This window comes from Seriola aureovittata, chromosome 4 (genome assembly GCF_021018895.1).
Source record: "Seriola aureovittata isolate HTS-2021-v1 ecotype China chromosome 4, ASM2101889v1, whole genome shotgun sequence".
NCBI classification, from domain to species: Eukaryota; Metazoa; Chordata; class Actinopteri; order Carangiformes; family Carangidae; genus Seriola; species Seriola aureovittata.
In genome coordinates this window covers 13,035,806-13,054,088 of record NC_079367.1, presented here as the reverse complement: position 1 = coordinate 13,054,088, position 18,283 = coordinate 13,035,806, and the positions used below count along the sequence as shown (strand labels likewise).

Here is an 18,283-nt window from a genome sequence, read left to right as displayed (position 1 = left end):
CTTGAACTACTCCATTCTTAATTACACTGCTTCAGCTAATGTTTTTTTTCCCATTCATTCATTCTTACATTTAAGAGAAATCTTGAGTCAAAATGTGTTTGATAAATAGTGGTTTTTTTTTTTTTTGTGAAGTTTGTGAATAGGAGTAAAAGTGAAGGATTTTTTTTATTGAAAAGGAAGATGTCAATTAAGAGATCTGGTGAGACTGAAAGTGATGCTGAAAGGTTGAAATGTAAAGCACTGGTATGTGTACTCACACAGGTGATTTCACTTACGTAGGCTGATTAGACCTCCTCTCAGGACTGTATGGCTGTGTACAGTTCACTTGAGTTGCCTTTACTGTTGTTATTAGTTACATTAAGAATCTGGTGGTATCATGTAATCCCCAGCATAGCCCCACCCACCTTCAACATGAGGTCTAATCAGTCAGATTGGAAACACCTGCTGAAATGATGACATAAAATCACATGCAGGCACACTGTAGGTCAGTAAAGCTATGCTTTATTCACATGTTGAAAACTGGATACTTCTTTGGTTCTATAACCTGTCTCATTATTCTGCATATAATATGTACATGTTTGTATATATATCTGTTTTTATGCCATAATTACAAATATTACAAATATTGAACAGTGGAAAAGAAATTTAATATAAAACCATTTAATTAAAATGGAAAAAACAGACATTAACCTTGCTTTAACACTGCTTTCTTTAACACACATACAATGTTTGTCATAGAGGTTTGAATACGTTGTCATGGAAATTAGTTGATTTCTAGGTCAGTGATGAAAGTTATCAAACATATACCTTTAAGTGCACTTATAAATTAAATATATAGTGAATATATCTATTGTAGACATTAAATAAAATGGGTTTTATTAGAAAAGGCACTTTAATTACATCAGTAAAATCTGCTGTACATCACATTATTGGAGCCAGTTGTACATAACAAAGGACCAATAAGGACTGGCCCCAAAAGACAGTGCCATAAAAATGACCATGTAAAATAAAATGAAACCAGTTCTAAAGAAACAATATCATGTAACTGTAGTGTTATCAGGACTGACAATGAATTGCGTTGGATATTTGGAAGAAAACAAGACATACATTTGCTTTTTGCTGACAGGGAGGGGTGAAGAGAAACAAGCAAGAGAGACAAGAGAGAAACTCGGACAGAAAAAAAAGAGAGGGCAAGAGACTGAAAGAAAAGAAGGGACGAAGAAAGAAGGAGAATGAGGGGCAGAAAGAGAGGCAACTATCATGGTTTGTAAACAGAGATGGACCTTCAGTACAGATATGCTGTAATTTGCTGCAAACTTTCTGTGCACGTGTTCATTACCTGTGTCTCCATGGTAACCAAAGTGGCAGCATAAAGGCTTGAAGTCACCCAGAAGGGGTGACTTCGCCTTTTAAACACGCACGCACGCAGGCACGCACGCACGCACGCACACACACACACACACACACACACACACACACAGCTGCATCCACCTCCTTTTCTCTCTCTGTTTCAGTCCATCTATTCTTTGAGCCAGCTGCCACACTGTCATCCACACACCCTCACACACACCGTCACACACACCCTTACACACACACACCCTCACACACACACACACACACACACACACACACACACCACACACACACACACACACACAACACACACACACACACACACACACACACACACACACACACACCAATCTACCAGAAGAAGACAAGTGTTGGCACCCATACATTCTTCCTCAAAAACAGCCAAAGTAGTTCTCTCTCTGTCTCTAGCTCACAGACAAACTCGACTTTGTGTGTAATGAGATACAAAAGGACATCCAGCTGTCAGGAGCTGTTACTGGGATCTGAAGCAGGAGGAGCATGTCCCACCTTTGTCCTTCTCTAATTGGGGGGTGATGGTGTCGGAGACTTCTGATTGGAGCATGTCTTTCTCACTGGCAATGATGTGTTTCACCAAGCAGTTGGCTGCTTCATCAATGTTGATGTTTTCCTGAGGAGAGGAAAAAGTAAAAGAACAAAGAAACAAGAAAGAGAGGTGGGAGTATGAAAAGGTGTGGAGGGAGAGAGAAGAGGAGGAAGCAACAAAAAGAGCAATTATTTATTCATTTTTTATCTTCAGTATGTCTACACATGCAAAATCACTAAGATTAAATCTTAGTGCCTTACATGCTCTTGCATACAAATAATGCCTCCTGACTTTGGACTTGTTAATTTCTCTCTTATGGCAACAAACACCATCAAATACAAATGCTAACAGTACAGTCCAAGCAAAGAGTCACATCCACCATTAATATGCAGATTAAAACCCAAATTGTATTTAATAATTCAGTTTGAACATTTGAATGCTTTCTGTGACAGCTGAGTAGCTGGAGTTGATGTTAACAGGAGAGAATCAAAGTTGTGCCTAGGTAATATAATGTTTTAAATAAACAATACTAACAAGAGAATTATTTTTGTAAGATAGAAATAAATGCCTGAAGTGCTGCTCATTCTCTTCTGTTCTCTGTACACTGCAGATTAGTTACAACTATACATATTTTTGCACTACTGCACTTAATTTTCCTGTGAATGTTATTTTTGGGTGATGGTATTTTCTATTGTGCCATTACCAAGTTATTCTGAGGAAACTTTGCCTTAATTGGAAACAGACAGGGAGCAGGGTGTAGAGAGGGGGAAAACATGCAACAAAGGTCTGGAAAAAGTAATGTTGTGGTTATATTGTATGTGGATGGATGCCCGATTATTACAGGCAATATTATACAGCTACATGATAATCATGGGAAAGCTGTCTTAGCTGATTTACAAACCTTCTCTAACCATTAAAATAAAACACAAATACAAAATGTCCACTTTTGACAACACCCAGGGATTAGACAGCATCCATTCGAAAGATTTAGAGCGACTTGGACCAGAGCTGACAGCTGAGTAAAAACTACAGAAATGACCCTGGGTGAGGTTCACACGAGGAGAGAACGAGCAACAATTATTGACGAGAAAGAAACATGCACGCGCGCGCACACACATCCACACACACACACACATCCACTCATTTCTAATGAGAAGTGTGCTGCAGGAGCAGTAAAGATCTAACAGTGTGCTCAGTAGAATGTGACATGGTGCCGTCTGCAGCGCCCTGAACTCCTCACACACACAAACTCTTCTGTGTGTGCCATGTCGTGATGTGTCATCCTTACCGTTAGATCTGGAAAAAAAAAGATTCTTCTGAACCAAAATAAAACAACAACCACAACAAGAACCGCCAGCTTCACTTCTTTCCTCTGCATTCTCATGAATACAAAGTACATCCAACATTGTTTAGGATAAAAGTTTGAAATAATTCTTACATCAGGTGAGACACTTCAGACTTTAGACCCTAATTCAGCTGCAAAAGAAAGTATATGTTTTCCTGTACAAACATGTTACAAATATGATGAAGCTGAAAGAGGCAGCAGACCTGGGTTACTGGTGTAACTAGAATTTTTCACATACCTGCTCCAATTGTGTGACCATCTATGATTTTTCATGAATGTCACATGGCTGCTTGTGTTGCTTCTAAGTAAATCCTCTCACTTCCTTTACTGGTTTTCTGCCTCAATTTCAACAGCTTAAATCCTCAATTTATCTTAGCTGCTCTTATCGTTCTTTCAGTGCAGCAATTATTGTTGGTCATCACTATTTTCGGCTGCCTCCATCAACTGTTTCTTGGTCTGTTTCTCTGTTTGGTATTCAGAAAAACACCCCAGACTGCCACTTCCATCTCTTTCAATTCAGATTCAAATTTGAAAAAATTAGAGGATGGTGTTTCTGCCTCGGTGAGGACACAAAACAAAAGCACACTTTTTATACAGCACCATATTGGAGAGTATTTCAATTCTGGTCAAATTTGAGTGCAGCTTTTGTGTTGTATATAGATGCATTAAAAGTTTGAATGCATGTGTGCTTGTGTGTGTCTGTGTGCACGTCTTAGTCTATTTTCTTTTCTTGCCATCCAGCTGTGAGATTCCTGCTCCACATTAGCTGCTATAATCGGGGCTTGTGCTGGTGTGTCAGTGTGTTAGTGTGTAGGTGGGTGAATCCTCAGCTCAACTGAAAGCCACTGCATTTCTGTCTGCGTCAGTGAGCTCTGAATCATACTGTACTGTCACTGTCGTTGATTAAAACTTTTTACAAGGTTTATTCGTTTTATATCTTAAACTTTGTGTTTCATATTTTCAGTTTTCATATGTATTTATCTGTTTGCTTTCTCGCTCTACAAAACACTTGTCCTGTTCAGACTGCAAACGTTACATGGGTTTGAAACGGACTAAAACACGCATAAACTGGCAACATGGCTCTGTACTATTTTTAATCAACTCCAAGCTTCAGTTCTATATTTAACACATGACATGAGAGTGGCATTTTCTCATCTAACTCTTGACAAGGAAGCAAATAATCACATATTCAAAAGGTTGAACTTCTCCTTTAAGATCTGTGCCAGTGAATAGAAAACAGTGGACTGATACATCGTCTCAAAAATTTCTGGACGTTCTTTCTGTATGATGAAGCACCTGATGCCAGAGCAGCCGACCTGGGATAACATGGGAGGAATGTGTGCTGTGAGACAGCTCTGTGAAAACGCAGCAGAGCTCAACGATGGAGGCTTTATTCATATGCAAATACTCAACAGACCAAAAGTCTGTTAAACTCAGCACTTTTAAAGGATTTCTTCACATCCTGAATGTGTCTCTGTGGTGGCATCTCCACAGGGTGATCAGGTGGTGGGTCTTATACAGTCGAGTTTGTAGGGAGTCAGCTGCTTTTCAAGGACATTTGAAAAGGAAGGGCATGCCTGCTGACACAGGGGCTTGAACCTCAGAGCTCCGGTTGAAGGCTGGTCTTTGTATTCACAGCACCCTCCTGCTTGCTATGTTACTGCTTTGTATTTATGAGTGTGAGTGTGCCCGTGTGAATGTATCCCATCTTTCTTACCTTAGCAGACGTCTCGTACCATCCCACAAAGCCGTTCTCCTGGCAGAACTGCTCCATCTTTATTCCGTTATTAGTCAGTACATCCCGACCCTGGTCACATTTATTCGCCAAAAGCACAGTGGCCACATTTTTCCCATTGGGAAGTGTAAGTTTGGAATCCAAGTCCTCCTTCCATTTGGTGACGGCCTCAAAGGAGGCAGGCCTTGTGACGTCAAACACGATGAAGGCGCCCATGGCCTCACGGTAGTACACGCGAGTCATGTTGCCAAACCTCTCCTGACCTGGAAGACACACACAAACAAAGATACACGTGCACACAAAAAAATAAAAGCATTATCATTTGGTATCACTGTGAAGGTTTACAATTTTTTAAACTTGTGTTGATGCACGTAGACAAATTATTTTCATTTTGCTCCCGAACACAGGAGATCACCTGCATTACGCCACGCACAGAAAGATGGAAGTGATGCAGTGTCACTTTAGCAGCAAACAGACACAGACTCTTCAATACGAATCATCTGCCTTACTCATTTTTATCACACTCCGGTCTGATATGTGCCACCATGTGCACATTCTCTACATACCTCACCTCCTCCATACCTCCACACACTCATTTACATGCATGTTTTTACTGTTGAAAGAGCTGCAGAAAGAGAGTGAGAGAGATAAGATGCAGACACAGATAGAGGCAGGATGGGAGGAGGAGAGAGGTGACTTTGGTGTGTATGTGTGTGCGCCTGCCTGTGAACTTGTCTGCAGAAATTCCTGAGGGTAAAATTAATTCGATAAGCCCTGTTGGAATGTTGTATCCACACTGATTTTCCCATCCATAACCTCGCTAGAGCACCATCGGTACCAGCGGCACAGTTGCAGAATATAATCAGCTTGTGGCTGACAGACACTTTCACCATGTGGGCTCACCCAAAACTTAAGCTGGTTCTTCCAAAAGCAGGTTACATTGTGGTGAAGAGGAGTGGAGTTCATTCACATGTTACAGTACTGAGGCCAGGAGGAAGATTTTCTATTCACCTGCTCTCTAGCACAGGTGGATCAGAGCTCAGGGTCAGGTGTAGAACACCTGGGAGGATGTGTGTCTTGTTCAAGGACATACAGTATCAGAAGGACAGAATTATATTATGATGTATTATAGTAAAGTATTATTATCATTTAGAGAGTGAAAACCATGTTTCCAGCTTTCTGTACAAGCTCAAACACACTAGTGTTTATTAGGCAATGATATTAAAGTGTTTCTCTAACATAACCTTAAAATTACATGTGACTAAATAAGCAAAAATTGAAGTTAAAGTTCAGAAAAATACACCCTAAAGTGTTATCAATTAAGAGTTTAACTAGTAAAAACTCAGTTAATTTGCTCCATTTGAGTTTGATTCAAATGTTGGTAAATCCAGATTGGTGCACAGAAATGTTTGACTGCCTTTTTGAGACTGAGCCTTGCTGACTTTACACCAGTGAGAAGACAGACAAAAACACAAACTCATAAAGCTGTTATGTGAAACAACCAAAGCTGTCTAACTTTGGCAGAAAACTGTTTGTTTATGTAAGACCACAGTCCTCATGGTAAGAAGATGAATGGATTCATTAAACGGGATGAAATGTGGCAGTAATTCATCTGTGATGAGTCAATGCCCAAAAGTTCCTCTTGGTATTGAGTCTAAATATCAAATTCCACAGCTCAACATCAATAACTATGGGATTTTAAAAGGCTGAACAGTATATCATAGCGGCATAGCCCCAAACCCCACCTCACTCACATCTTCATGTACAGGCCTGTGCAGCTATAGCCCTGTTGCGGTGTTGGCAGAGGCCACAGAAAAATAACGGACAAAAATAAAATGGCTGAAGTTGTTATTTGTCTTGGGAACCGCACAGGAGCAGCAAGTGAGTTATTACATCTGTGGCATGAGAAAACTTCAGTCCATCATCAAATTCTCAAACAAATCTACAGCAGTGCTGGGTAAAAGAAAATGCAAGAAACAACAGATCATTTTTTGGATGCGCCTTATAGATGCCAAATGCAAATTTAATTAACTTTAAAAAGGGAAAATAATCTGCATATTTGTTTATTTGACACAATCTTCACCTAATGGAGGATACTGTAATCTACAGAGCTCATCTAAATTACACAGTTCATGTTTTCCCACCTCAGAGTGTCTATAACTTCAGGGCCTTTGTTGGAAGCACATACAGTACAAGACATATAGCAGTTTTCTCTGAGGGAGACACTCATCATTAGTTCACAATAAAAGCTTTCTGTATACAAGAGCTTGGGCCTCAAATCTCCCTCACATGAGTTCAAGACACATGACTGCTTGTGCTTACTGGAGAGGGCGCACAGGAGGGGAGAGAGCAGCAGGTCAGAGGATTCTTCTAAACCTCAGCCGACACTCATGTGAGATGAGACTGCTGTAGCCTTTAGGTTTGTTATCTTACCCAACAGCATCACAGTCAAAAGCCGCCATTATTTCTGATTTCTGTGTTCGCCAAGGGCAATCAAAGTATTCAATACTCACAAGGAAGGAGATGAGAATTTCATTTCTCGTTCTCATACATTTCCGTCCTCTTATCGAACAGACCCTTCCACACTCAGAGTATCATATAAAGGGAGATGGTCACACAGTTCAGTAGATTGCAGGGAAGAAATGAGAGCCAGCTAGGGGCAAGATTGAGCTACTGATAATGTATAAATGTTTGTTGGAATAACTGAATGGATCAATATGTGATTGTATAAATTTAGGTAAAGAGACATCCTATATGTTTGTCCTCTGACTACTTTCAGAGCAGGAAAAATTACAACTTTAATATAATAAATATGCTTGTGTTTTGTTAAGGGCTTGAAACATGTGCTCGTACAGTATTTGGCTCCAAATCAGATATGATTATGTCATTTTTATGGCCAACCAACCAGCTGATACAGTGGTTTATACTAAAAACAATCATAAAATGTCAGACTGTTGCCATGACTGCTTTCTGTTATATCATGTGGTGTCATGATGCTCTTTCCTAAGGTCATGTGACACTCAGCAAGGAGAGTATTTTATGTCTAAATGATGACATAAATTTAATCTTAACAAGAGTAAATGATTTTTAGTGTACTGCCATACAGAAATAAGCAGTTTTAAATACATTTGGTTTATAAAGGTATAGTTTGTATGGTTTTAATTTAATATCAACAAAATGTATGTAATAATAATCATAACCTTTACAGTGTGTGATTTTTGCTCCTCAAAGGAAACCTTTCTTTTCCTGCTTCATGGCTTCTCTGTATATGTGTGTTTTTACTCAGGAGTGAGAATAAAATGCATGTAATAGCAGAAATGCGTAGCCAAATGATGTGAAGTGAGTAATGCCAACAGGTCAGCTGGTACACATGAGGGACATTAGGCCTGGGTGACCCTGAACATCATCAGTCTACGGACATGGTAAAATAACAACTGTGACAAAATTATCAAATGCTCATTTTCTGGATCACTGTAACTCAAACACCCTTGATGTCAGTAATCCACATGTCTGTGTTTTTTTCTCAGGCCTCATATTCTCTGACTTTCAATAATTTATCATATATTTAGTGAGATAAAAAAAAAAGCCTCTAGTTTTGATTTCATTTATGATTGGGTTATCTTTGTCTCTAAACAAACGTGGCATGCATTAACCATGAGAAAAATTGATTTTCATGAAAGCCACTTCACTGTGAGATTGTTAAGCAGATTCATTTAATCTTGTAACATTTGAAAAAACAACAAAATAAATGTGAACATAATTTCCATCACGACAATAACTTGACACTAACATTAATGGATTTTCCAAATGTAACCTTAAGCTAATTTTACTTAAAAGGGATTTTCAATTATAACCAATAAACGAATCCATCTATTTTTGGCCAGTGTGTCAGTCCTGTCATATGGGCTACTTCTTTAAAAATCCCTACACAAGATATCAAATCTTCTCTCAGGCTGTGGATCACTTCAAAAACATGTAAAGTAAAGTCTGAGTCAGAGGAAACTACCATGTCTGGGGAATTTCACTTTTTTTTTTTTTTACAAAAATGTTCTTTGGTCTTCTACAGCTGCTTTTTCATGTGAGCCGAGTGTCAAAGTTGGACTGTACCTGCGATGTCCCACAGCTGCAGGCGCACCGTCTCCTGGTCCCAGTTGAGGACCTTGAGAGCGAAGTCCACCCCGATGGTGGCTCGGTAGTTGGGGCTGAAGTTGTGATGGACATACCGCTTGATGATGCTGGTCTTACCGACCCCGAGGTCCCCTATCACAAGAATCTTATAGAGATGCTCCTTGTGGTGGTTGTTCTGCATGGCGACCGAGGAGGGCGAGAGCTGAGCATGAATCCACCGTAGAGAGGAGAGGACCGGGGGATGAAAGGGGAGCAGCACAGGACAGCGAGGGAACTCGAGTGCTGGCAGTGGGAAGGGGAGGTGAGGTACGCCCTGGCCCACAGAGGGAAGTGGAGCAGAGACGTCTGGACCTTGTGACTCACGCAGGGGAACAGCCCACTGTATTTAAAAAGAAAAAAAAAAAAAAAAAAAAAAAAAAAGTACTTGAGATTACAGTCAGCAGAATGTTCTTATCAAATAACATTTTAATGTTGTGGCTGGTTGAGAAACACACTGTTGGGTAGTATAATCGATGAAAAGAAAGTAAGTAAGTAAGTAAAAGAAAATAAGAAATTAAACTGAAGTGTTAAATGGAATTACTCATGCAACAAGTAGACTACCTCATAACTTAATTATAGAGCTTGAGTAAATGTACTTACCTTTTTCCACTGTTAGTCAGAGCCTCAGTTCATTACATTTCATTAATTAAATATGGAAATTGAATTATAGAATTTGCCCAAATAAATAAAAAGTTAGCTGGTAGATTTTACTATTTTTTCTGGTCACGAGTCATTCACCATTTTATCCTCTCATGGTGCATTTTGTTTGTGTGTATATTTGCCGTTTGCCCAACGATACAAGAAGACACAAAATCTAACATCCAAGAATGTAACTGTGGTCTTGAAAAACAAAAACATGCAAACAAACCCCAATGATCTTGAAATGCTTTTATTCCATCAGATTTAAAAAACATCTCACAATATAATGTAGAACAAATGCTTACATAAAAACATAGGGGTAAATGGGAGGCAGAATAAAGGCACTAGTCATCCCTTACATTCATTAAATAATCCCTATTAAATGCTCCATTTGGAAACAAATCTACCCCACAGAGGAACATGGCAGTCACGGTTTAAATTTTGATGCAAGGACAGAAGATACTTAAATTCTCCAAAGTGCTTCCCTGAGACAAAGAATCAAGGTCCTGCATTTGACAGACAAACACAAATGCTGACTCCTCAGTTGCGAATTCCCTTCAAAAAAAAAAAAAAAAAAAAATGCTACAGCTACAATTTACAACCCATCGTGATTTGTCAAAGTATGTACCAATCCATTTTGATTCCAAGTCAGTGTCGGCAGTTACAGCTTGAATTAAATCATCCACAGACAGCTAATCAGTGACTGCTGAAAAAATAAAAATAAAAAAATAAAGGCAGCAAGGTGTTCAGGATGTGTCAGTACTTTTAGAAACTGAACAGAAGTTTCTGTGTCCGTATTTATCTTTTTAACTAATGTGGAATCCAATTTCCATACTAGTAATTGGATGTTGTCTTGTCTGTCATTACATGTTACATTGGTTGGGTCCACTGACAAAACTTGCTACTTTTGGTTTTGGGTGGATTTCACTTTAGTATATTTTGTAGTCATATGGAATATTAAAATCAACAGCCATTCCAGCTTAAATTTTCAACTGCGCAAGTGCACACTGAAAACACCAAAGCTACACGGAAGGAAAAAAAAACTAAGTTGCACTATTGAAACTCATCAGGTCACCCACTCCTCCCATCCTGAGTTTACAGTTTGGGGATAGGTTTGGCTGCGACTGCGATGCTCTCAATAGCACACTCATCACTTCCCCGGCGGATTCTGAAGTAGCCGCTCTCGCCCCAGCTGGTGCCCCAGCTGTTCTTAACAATCCAGTACTTCTGTCCGGTCTTGTGGCAGCGGCCGTACCCCACCAGCAGCACAGCGTGGTTGGTCAGCTCGAAGGGATTGAAGGGGTCTGCCAGGCCTGTGTGGTGGTAGATGCCCTCCTTATAGTGCATGAAGTCAGGGTAGACCTGTGAAAGGAACGGGTCAATTTACTTTTCACTTTGTGTTAAATTCAAGATATAGCTATGAAGTACAAAGGTCTCCCAAGTTCTCAACAATAAAGTACAGAAAAAGTTTCATTAAGACAAATAAGGTTCAATTTTCTAAATAATGGTTCAAAATATTTAATGAGGAATACTTGTACCAGTTGTTGCTCTGTTAGCATTTTTGCCATCTTAACAGGTTAAGTTAAACCTTAAATTCCAATGAATTAATAACTTACATCAAGAGTGGGTAACATAATTCTATATATGAAATTAGAGGGACTAAGAAAGTAATCTAAAAAAAAAAAAAAAAAATGGGAATACAGCAGTTTCTGACAATGCACGCCAAACTCAACTTAAACTCTAGGCTCCATTGACAGAGCAAAAGTAAACACAAAGTGCATGTATAGGAATAGCAGTTAGGAAACAGTGAACAGCTATATCAAGCAGTACCTCAAAGGCCACTGCCATGGGCCCACTCTTAACCAGTTCCAACATCATGGTCGTCTCACTGCAGCCGCCATAAAACCCACCGACGTAGTTGTATTCCGCTGTGTACATGCGGCCGCAATTTTGAGGGACGCCACACGGAGTGTTCTTTGCAACATATGGAAAGCATGACTCATCCACAACGCCGAAATCCTGGACATATTTCCCAATCAGGTATGGGAAGCCACCATCACAACCTTAAAGAGAAGAGATGGATGTTAGATGTGGTTTGTAATGTTTCTGGAGGTTGTTGCGACGTTCTTACAAGTTGAAATCTCTTATGTGGTCCAAGATGGTAAAAAAATAATGAGGCTTTTATCAGAACTCTTCAGAATTGGAGGGAAAAAAAAAAAGGGTTGTTGTGAAACTTCTTGAGTTTCTAAGGACAGTTAAGATTCACTTTAAAAAAAAAACCACTTGAACACTACATGTTCTGATTAGGAAGCAAGGAAGCCCAGAGTCTTCTACATAGAGCAGTACATCATTTAAATTTTTTAAAGTTTACCTTGAGAATATTCAGAGCAGGAGACCACTTGTTGAGGGCTGAGGATTGGAGTCTCACTGTTGTTGGTGACGATTCGAACGCGAGATTCCAGCATTCCCATGGAGGCAAAGGAGTAGCAGCTACCACATGATGCTGAGACACAGATTTACACTAGAGTTATCACAGTGCTGTGCAACACAAGAGTACTGGAATAAATCTGAACCTTGTGACGATTTTAATGTTTGTTTGTTTTTTTTTGTTTTTTTAAATTGTCTAACTCTCATCATTTCTGAGGCTATAACAAGTGGTGGTGTTGTACTGGACAGCATTATATTAATGGATGCTTCAAAAATTTTCTCCTGATGTTTTTCTATACCTCTGACATCAATCAAAAACAACACACACACACACACACACACACACTATATTTAGACAAGTTCAACACCCCTACAATTAAACCCTTATACACTGGTAACTCTGCATTTTAATAGTACAAAGGTACCATTATTGTCATGTACTCTAATGACTGAAGTTCCTGTAATGCTCCTGCTTGAGTACACTTATCTACATTAGTTGTAATGCATAATAATGGAACAAAGCACAGAGACAGATACACTGATTAAAGACACTGGTTACCATCCATAGTGAGACACCAGGTTCTTAATAAACAGCTCTGCAGAAACAAATTGGGTCAGAGAACAGAGGCTGCAGGGCGGTTTAATAGTAATAATCACTCAAGTGAGGTTGACACCAAGAACGGTTTTATTTGGATCACAGACCATAGGTCTCAAGACAAATAAGGTGTAAGAACCAGTCATTTAAATTAGAGGTGTATGTTAGTGAAATGAAATGATTTCACTGCCCTAATATAAAAGATTTAATCTGTGTCTGAGATGATTCTGGAGAAAATGTGACAAGAGTTAAGGGCTTTCTCATACAAAACAATGTCACAAGAGCTTTCTCATAGGATTTATGATGAAGCTTTCATTTGCTCCAATGCCAGTTACACCTGCACCTTCCCTTTAGTCAGCGCTGAAACGATCAATTTGTCCTCAAGCCTACCAATTTTTGTGAACTGAAATGGAACCTACAAAATCCACCTGGCTCGTAACAGAGCAAAATAAGCTCCACAGCACTGTACAGGGGCTTAGAGGTCTTCTATTGAAACACTTCAGCCCTCTCCAGATGCTTAAACCCAGCCCTACAGAGGCCCTCTCTCAGACACTCGGCACACATAATCTCTCCACTCACACACTAGGCTGTGCAGAAACACAGGACGAGAGCAGAAAGCAGACCCAGACCTGCCAAGAGGGAAGCAAAGTAGCTGGCAGGCTGCTGTTCAGTCTCTGCCCTTACTGACAGCTGCTCCAGTGTAAAGGTATGGCTCTGATCCTGCAAGTCTTCTGATTTATGTTCGCGTCCACATTTGTGATATCATGTGTGCACAGGTAACATACAGCAATTCCTGTCCCCTTCAAATTGGTTTTTGGGATGTTCTGAATTAACCAACTCAGCAGTAAAAAGAAAAAAAAAATTAAATGATGTTAAAAATTAATGTCACCTTGGTTTCGCACAGGGCTGACAAAGTCAACGCCGTCAACGTTTCTCCAATCCCAGTACTCAGGTAGAGCTGCCGCCATCTTGGCTACTTCAGCTCTTACAGCCATAGGGCGAACACGCCTAAAGTAAAAACCACATTTGATCACAACAGTATTTTTCATTGCAAAATAATGAGAAATTCTAATAGGGAAGAGAAGTGCAACAACAACAACAACAACAACAATAATTTTGAGCTCAGTAGTTAATTGTTTTAGAAGCACAAATTAGTAGTTTATGTACAATGTTTTCCTCTCCATGACACCTGAGGGGCTCTGTTGAAGAATGGGAAAGTCAAGTAAATGCTCACATAGGGATACGGGAAGCGGGCCCTCCTGCTCTGTAGTGCAGCTCCTGTAGAGTGTACTGTTCATGCTCTGGGTAGGGAGCAGCCTTCCAGGAACTCTGAACCGAGTTGATGGAATCAATGAAATCCAGGTTGAGTTTGTACGGTTTCTGCAGCAGCCTGCAGGGTGAATAATGTCACACAAGGTTATTTGTAAAAAAAAGGAAATGCCACACAAAGAGGGAAAAAAAAAACAAACAAACAAACAAACAAAACAAAAAAAACACACTGAACGCAATTGCTGAGATGAATCAGTGTTTTGTAAATGTTAGTTGGTTAACATATACAGCTTTGACAAAATACACCTGACAGTTTAATGAAATTATACAGTATAGCAGAGCTACAATAAAACCACCTTGTGAAGCTTGTACTGTTTTTATTGATGGGACTTGGTTACATTTTGTTTCCTTGTTATACTGTGCTGCTGTTGTGTTCGACCTCATAAAAAAAGGTAGAACTCTACAATTTTATTTACCAACTCCTATAACATTACTGCCAGCACAACAACCGATATTCATTGCAATAGTGCTGTATGGGACAGCGTGACATGAAAGTGTTACATGTTCTTATTAGTTAGCCCACCTCCTGCATTCAACTGCATGGGTTTTCCTAATTGTTGCTCACCATCATGTCATTCAAATACTAATATGTATCCTTATTAATGTCCATGCCACTAATACATAGTGTGACATTTTTTGGTTTTTAATAATTAAGACGGCCACTCAGTGTGGTCCTCTATGCATTACATCTTCTGAGTGCAAGTCTAACTTGGATAATAAAGCCTTGCACAGATATTTTCCAGTTATTCACACTGATGTCAGGAACAAGAACAGCTTTGTAAAACAGTTTCAGGCTAAATTGTTCCCTTGAGTGCTGAAGATTATTCCAATAAGAGCCTGCACCTAGGTTCCTAGGGAGGGTAGTGGAGTACACTCCCAATACAAGTCATTTTCATCCAGACTAAGATAAAGCAGACCTACAATGATCACACCATCAGCTACAGAATTGTTCAGGAAAGATCCTACTCCTTTTAGTAGGAGGGTGCAGCCTTGACGGTAGTGTTGCCATTTAAAATCCACTTATTTTAACACAAGTGTAAATCATTACCATGGGTGCAAAGTTTCACATTTCATACTGGAAGGAGGTGTTACCTACAGATTAATACAACCAAGTATAAACTTTTCAGCAGCAATTGTGAGCTTCCTCTGTGTGAAGAAAACAGCATGATACAGTTTGAAGTGTGAAGGTGTGGAGACGTTTTGCCTCTTTCCGAGTTAGTGACTAAAAGTTTTAATGACACACTCATTAGTTTGTCTTTATTGGTTATGTACCAAGCTATCATAATTGACATACCTGCTGCTGAAAAGTGGTTTGTAATCTGTACGGGGTGGTACTGCTTTCACTCTCTTCCCTACAAAACAGGCCCAGTTGTTTCCCAGGACATCATGGACCCACCCTGGCAGGGTCTGGTCACAGTAGCTGGTCACCTTAAGGCCCTCCTGAGTATACTGAAAGTGTAGGGAGACAAATAGATTAGGGCTTGTGATTTTTATATATATATATATATATATATATATATATAATATATATATATATATATATATATTATATATATATATATATATATATATATATATATATATATAATATATATTATATATATATATATATATATATTATATATATATATATATAATATATATATATATATATATATTATATATATATATATATATATATATATATATATTTTTATATATATATATATATATATAAAAAAAAAAGTTAAAATCTATTTTTGGCACATTATGAGTTATAAATTTAAAATGGAATTACAAGATCCTGAACAAGTTTAAAGCCACAAAATCTCCCCGTTCTACTCATATTGCTCCACTAAGCTAAAACAAGTCCCAAGAATGGAGAAGTTGAACTAGACGTGGACAAACCATAACACAGACAGATGGGCCATGACACTTCGTTCTACTCAGTGTCATGTGAGTGAGGAGAAGTAACACATGACTGAGAGATTAATCTTGAATATGGTGCATATTTCAGCCTGCTCCAAGTGTTACAGACGGAGTCATATCAAGTGAAGGGACAGGAAACTGAGTGATAGTGAAACTAAAGCTTAATGTCAGGGAATGTTTAAAAATATAGCTTGGGCAATTGTTAACGCACAGAACAACTTCTTTGGTGTTTTTTGACATCGTTTAGAGCGAAGAGATTACCTTTATGAACTAACTTAATTTGAGATGAGTAGGGCTATGACTCAAGGACAATGAACAGCTCATGGACATTAATAACAATGCATATTAATATTTGAATGAAATGTTGTTGAGCAACAATAAGGAAAACCCATACAGTTGAATACAGGAGGTGGGCTAACTAATAATAATAATAATAATAATAATAATAACTAACATACAATACTACCTAGATAATGATTTTAAGAACTCTGCAGCAAGCATTTTCAGCAGACTGTAGTGAAAACTTGAGGCAATGATAGTTTTTTTTTTTTTTTTTTTTTTTTTTTTACAGGATTACCATACTGAAATGATCACTCAAATAAATGACTTATGTCAACTCATCTTACCTTGAAGAAGGCAAACCATTTGTACCCATTAATGACCACTTCAAAGCCCTGGTTGTAGATGATGGTAAAGAAGCCGGTGTTCCCCAGCTCGTCTGTGGCTACAGACAGTTTCTCCAGTGTCACAGTCACGGAGCTGTCACCTATAGCTGGGGAGGAACACCACAACAAACAAGGGTTTAACTTCAGGCGATGATTCAAGTAGTCATTTTACATTCTTTTACAATCAATGTTATCCCAGAGTTTAGTTTAAAGCAAATTTTCATCTGCAGTCTTTTGGCGGGTCACAATTATAATAATAAGTGATAGGGAATCACTGAAACAAGCTACGACACACACACACACACACAGACTGTAACAGGTGCATGTTAGACATATCCAAAGCAAAGTTATTTGTAAATTTAAGGTTTTCATTTTAAGCAGATTACAAAATAAGGAAGTAATCTGTGAATCATCTGTTGCAGTTTCCGTGTTAACTGAAAACCCACAAACCACAGGACCTAACATGCCACATAATTTTCAAATTGCGAAACTGCTTCATCCTTACTGGTCAGTCCCATGGGGGGAAAGATATTTCCTGTGGTGTCAAGGGGTGGGTGGGTGGAGGTTAAGGGTATTATTACCTTCGGTGGAGCAGTTGAGGGTCTTGTCGTGCCCTCCTTTGGACACCTGGAACACCCATGTTCCCACCAGCTCTTCATAGGTGCAGTTGGCCGGTGTGTCACCCCAGGACCCTTCAACCCAAAGCAGGAACACACACACTAGCACACCGCTCAGCCTCATTTCCACACACAGCTAGATTACCTGCACACACACACACTCATGTACACACACTTAAAGTACTACTCAGGCAGCTCCGCGGCTACAGAAAAAAGCTTACAAATTAAACAACGCTCCTCGGTTGAACCCTGTCCTCTGCCCGCTATTTATGCAAACTGAAACTTTACCAAAGAGTTGTATGTCAAGATGAATCGTTGAAGACAAAAAGTTCAACACACATGCGCACTACTAGCTAGCAGTTTCTCCAACTAGCTAACATTCTCGGCATTTTACTTTAGATATTATTACTTATACAAGACTATTTTCACACCACCGTTTCATATATTTTTCTTTTTTAATAACATGTCTACTTGCTCGCAGTATTCGCTAATGATTTCTTTCTACCGAGATAAACTGAGCGAACACGGACGCACAAGACAGTGACGCTCTTGTTTGCGACTGCTTCGCTTTTTGGTTTCGCTTACCTTGTCATATGACTGGCCAGCCGAGCATGCGCAGTAGACATAATGACTTTGAGGGTGATGCTTTGTAAAATCCGGAATCAGGTTGCTTGTGTAAACTGATTGCAGGTAATAGTGTAAAAGGTGTATTGTAACACATTATAGTTACTTAACTATTTTGTTTTAATATTTTTTTTATAGTTAGACTACTGATTAATTTATTGTTGAAACTGATATACATTCCTTAATACTAAATCTATGTTGATTGAACTGGAAACTCACCATTTATTTGAGTGCGCACATCCTTTTTGTGTAAATTTAAGCAAAAACCCATGGAATGTCCACTATTTCAGGTTAACAATCCAACAATGCAGTAC

General features: G+C 39.0%; 2 protein-coding genes across 2 annotated transcripts; both read right to left on the bottom strand.

Annotated features, from left to right (window-relative positions):
• Positions 1 to 1,664: 1,664 nt before the first annotated feature.
• On the bottom strand, positions 1,665 to 9,496 carry rab38a (RAB38a, member RAS oncogene family). Its single transcript, XM_056374529.1, has 3 exons — positions 9,106 to 9,496; positions 4,981 to 5,261; positions 1,665 to 2,002 (listed from the first exon to the last, which is right to left on the bottom strand). Exons 1-3 carry the CDS (start codon positions 9,305 to 9,307, stop codon positions 1,847 to 1,849), a joined length of 639 nt encoding a protein of 212 aa, XP_056230504.1. The 5' UTR covers positions 9,308 to 9,496; the 3' UTR covers positions 1,665 to 1,846.
• A 542-nt stretch (positions 9,497 to 10,038) lies between these two features.
• ctsc (cathepsin C) lies at positions 10,039 to 17,869 on the bottom strand. The gene is made up of 8 exons (XM_056374940.1): positions 17,310 to 17,869; positions 16,690 to 16,835; positions 15,450 to 15,604; positions 14,061 to 14,216; positions 13,716 to 13,834; positions 12,176 to 12,307; positions 11,635 to 11,867; positions 10,039 to 11,166 (listed from the first exon to the last, which is right to left on the bottom strand). Exons 1-8 carry the CDS (start codon positions 17,467 to 17,469, stop codon positions 10,900 to 10,902), a joined length of 1,368 nt encoding a protein of 455 aa, XP_056230915.1. The 5' UTR covers positions 17,470 to 17,869; the 3' UTR covers positions 10,039 to 10,899.
• Between the last annotated feature and the right edge of the window lie 414 nt (positions 17,870 to 18,283).

Coding starts and splice junctions, on each gene's coding strand:
- rab38a (XM_056374529.1), bottom strand. CDS start 9,307: ATGCAGAACAACCACCACAAGGAGCATCTCTATAAGATTCTTGTGATA. Junction 5,262..9,105: donor GCAGCTGTGGGACATCGCAG/GTACAGTCCAAC, acceptor TGTGTCTTCCAG/GTCAGGAGAGGTTTGGCAAC. Junction 2,003..4,980: donor GGTACGAGACGTCTGCTAAG/GTAAGAAAGATG, acceptor TCCTCTCCTCAG/GAAAACATCAACATTGATGA.
- ctsc (XM_056374940.1), bottom strand. CDS start 17,469: ATGAGGCTGAGCGGTGTGCTAGTGTGTGTGTTCCTGCTTTGGGTTGAA. Junction 11,868..12,175: donor CTGCTCTGAATATTCTCAAG/GTAAACTTTAAA, acceptor CTTCTCTTTAAG/GTTGTGATGGTGGCTTCCCA. Junction 11,167..11,634: donor CCATGGCAGTGGCCTTTGAG/GTACTGCTTGAT, acceptor TTCCTTTCACAG/GTCTACCCTGACTTCATGCA.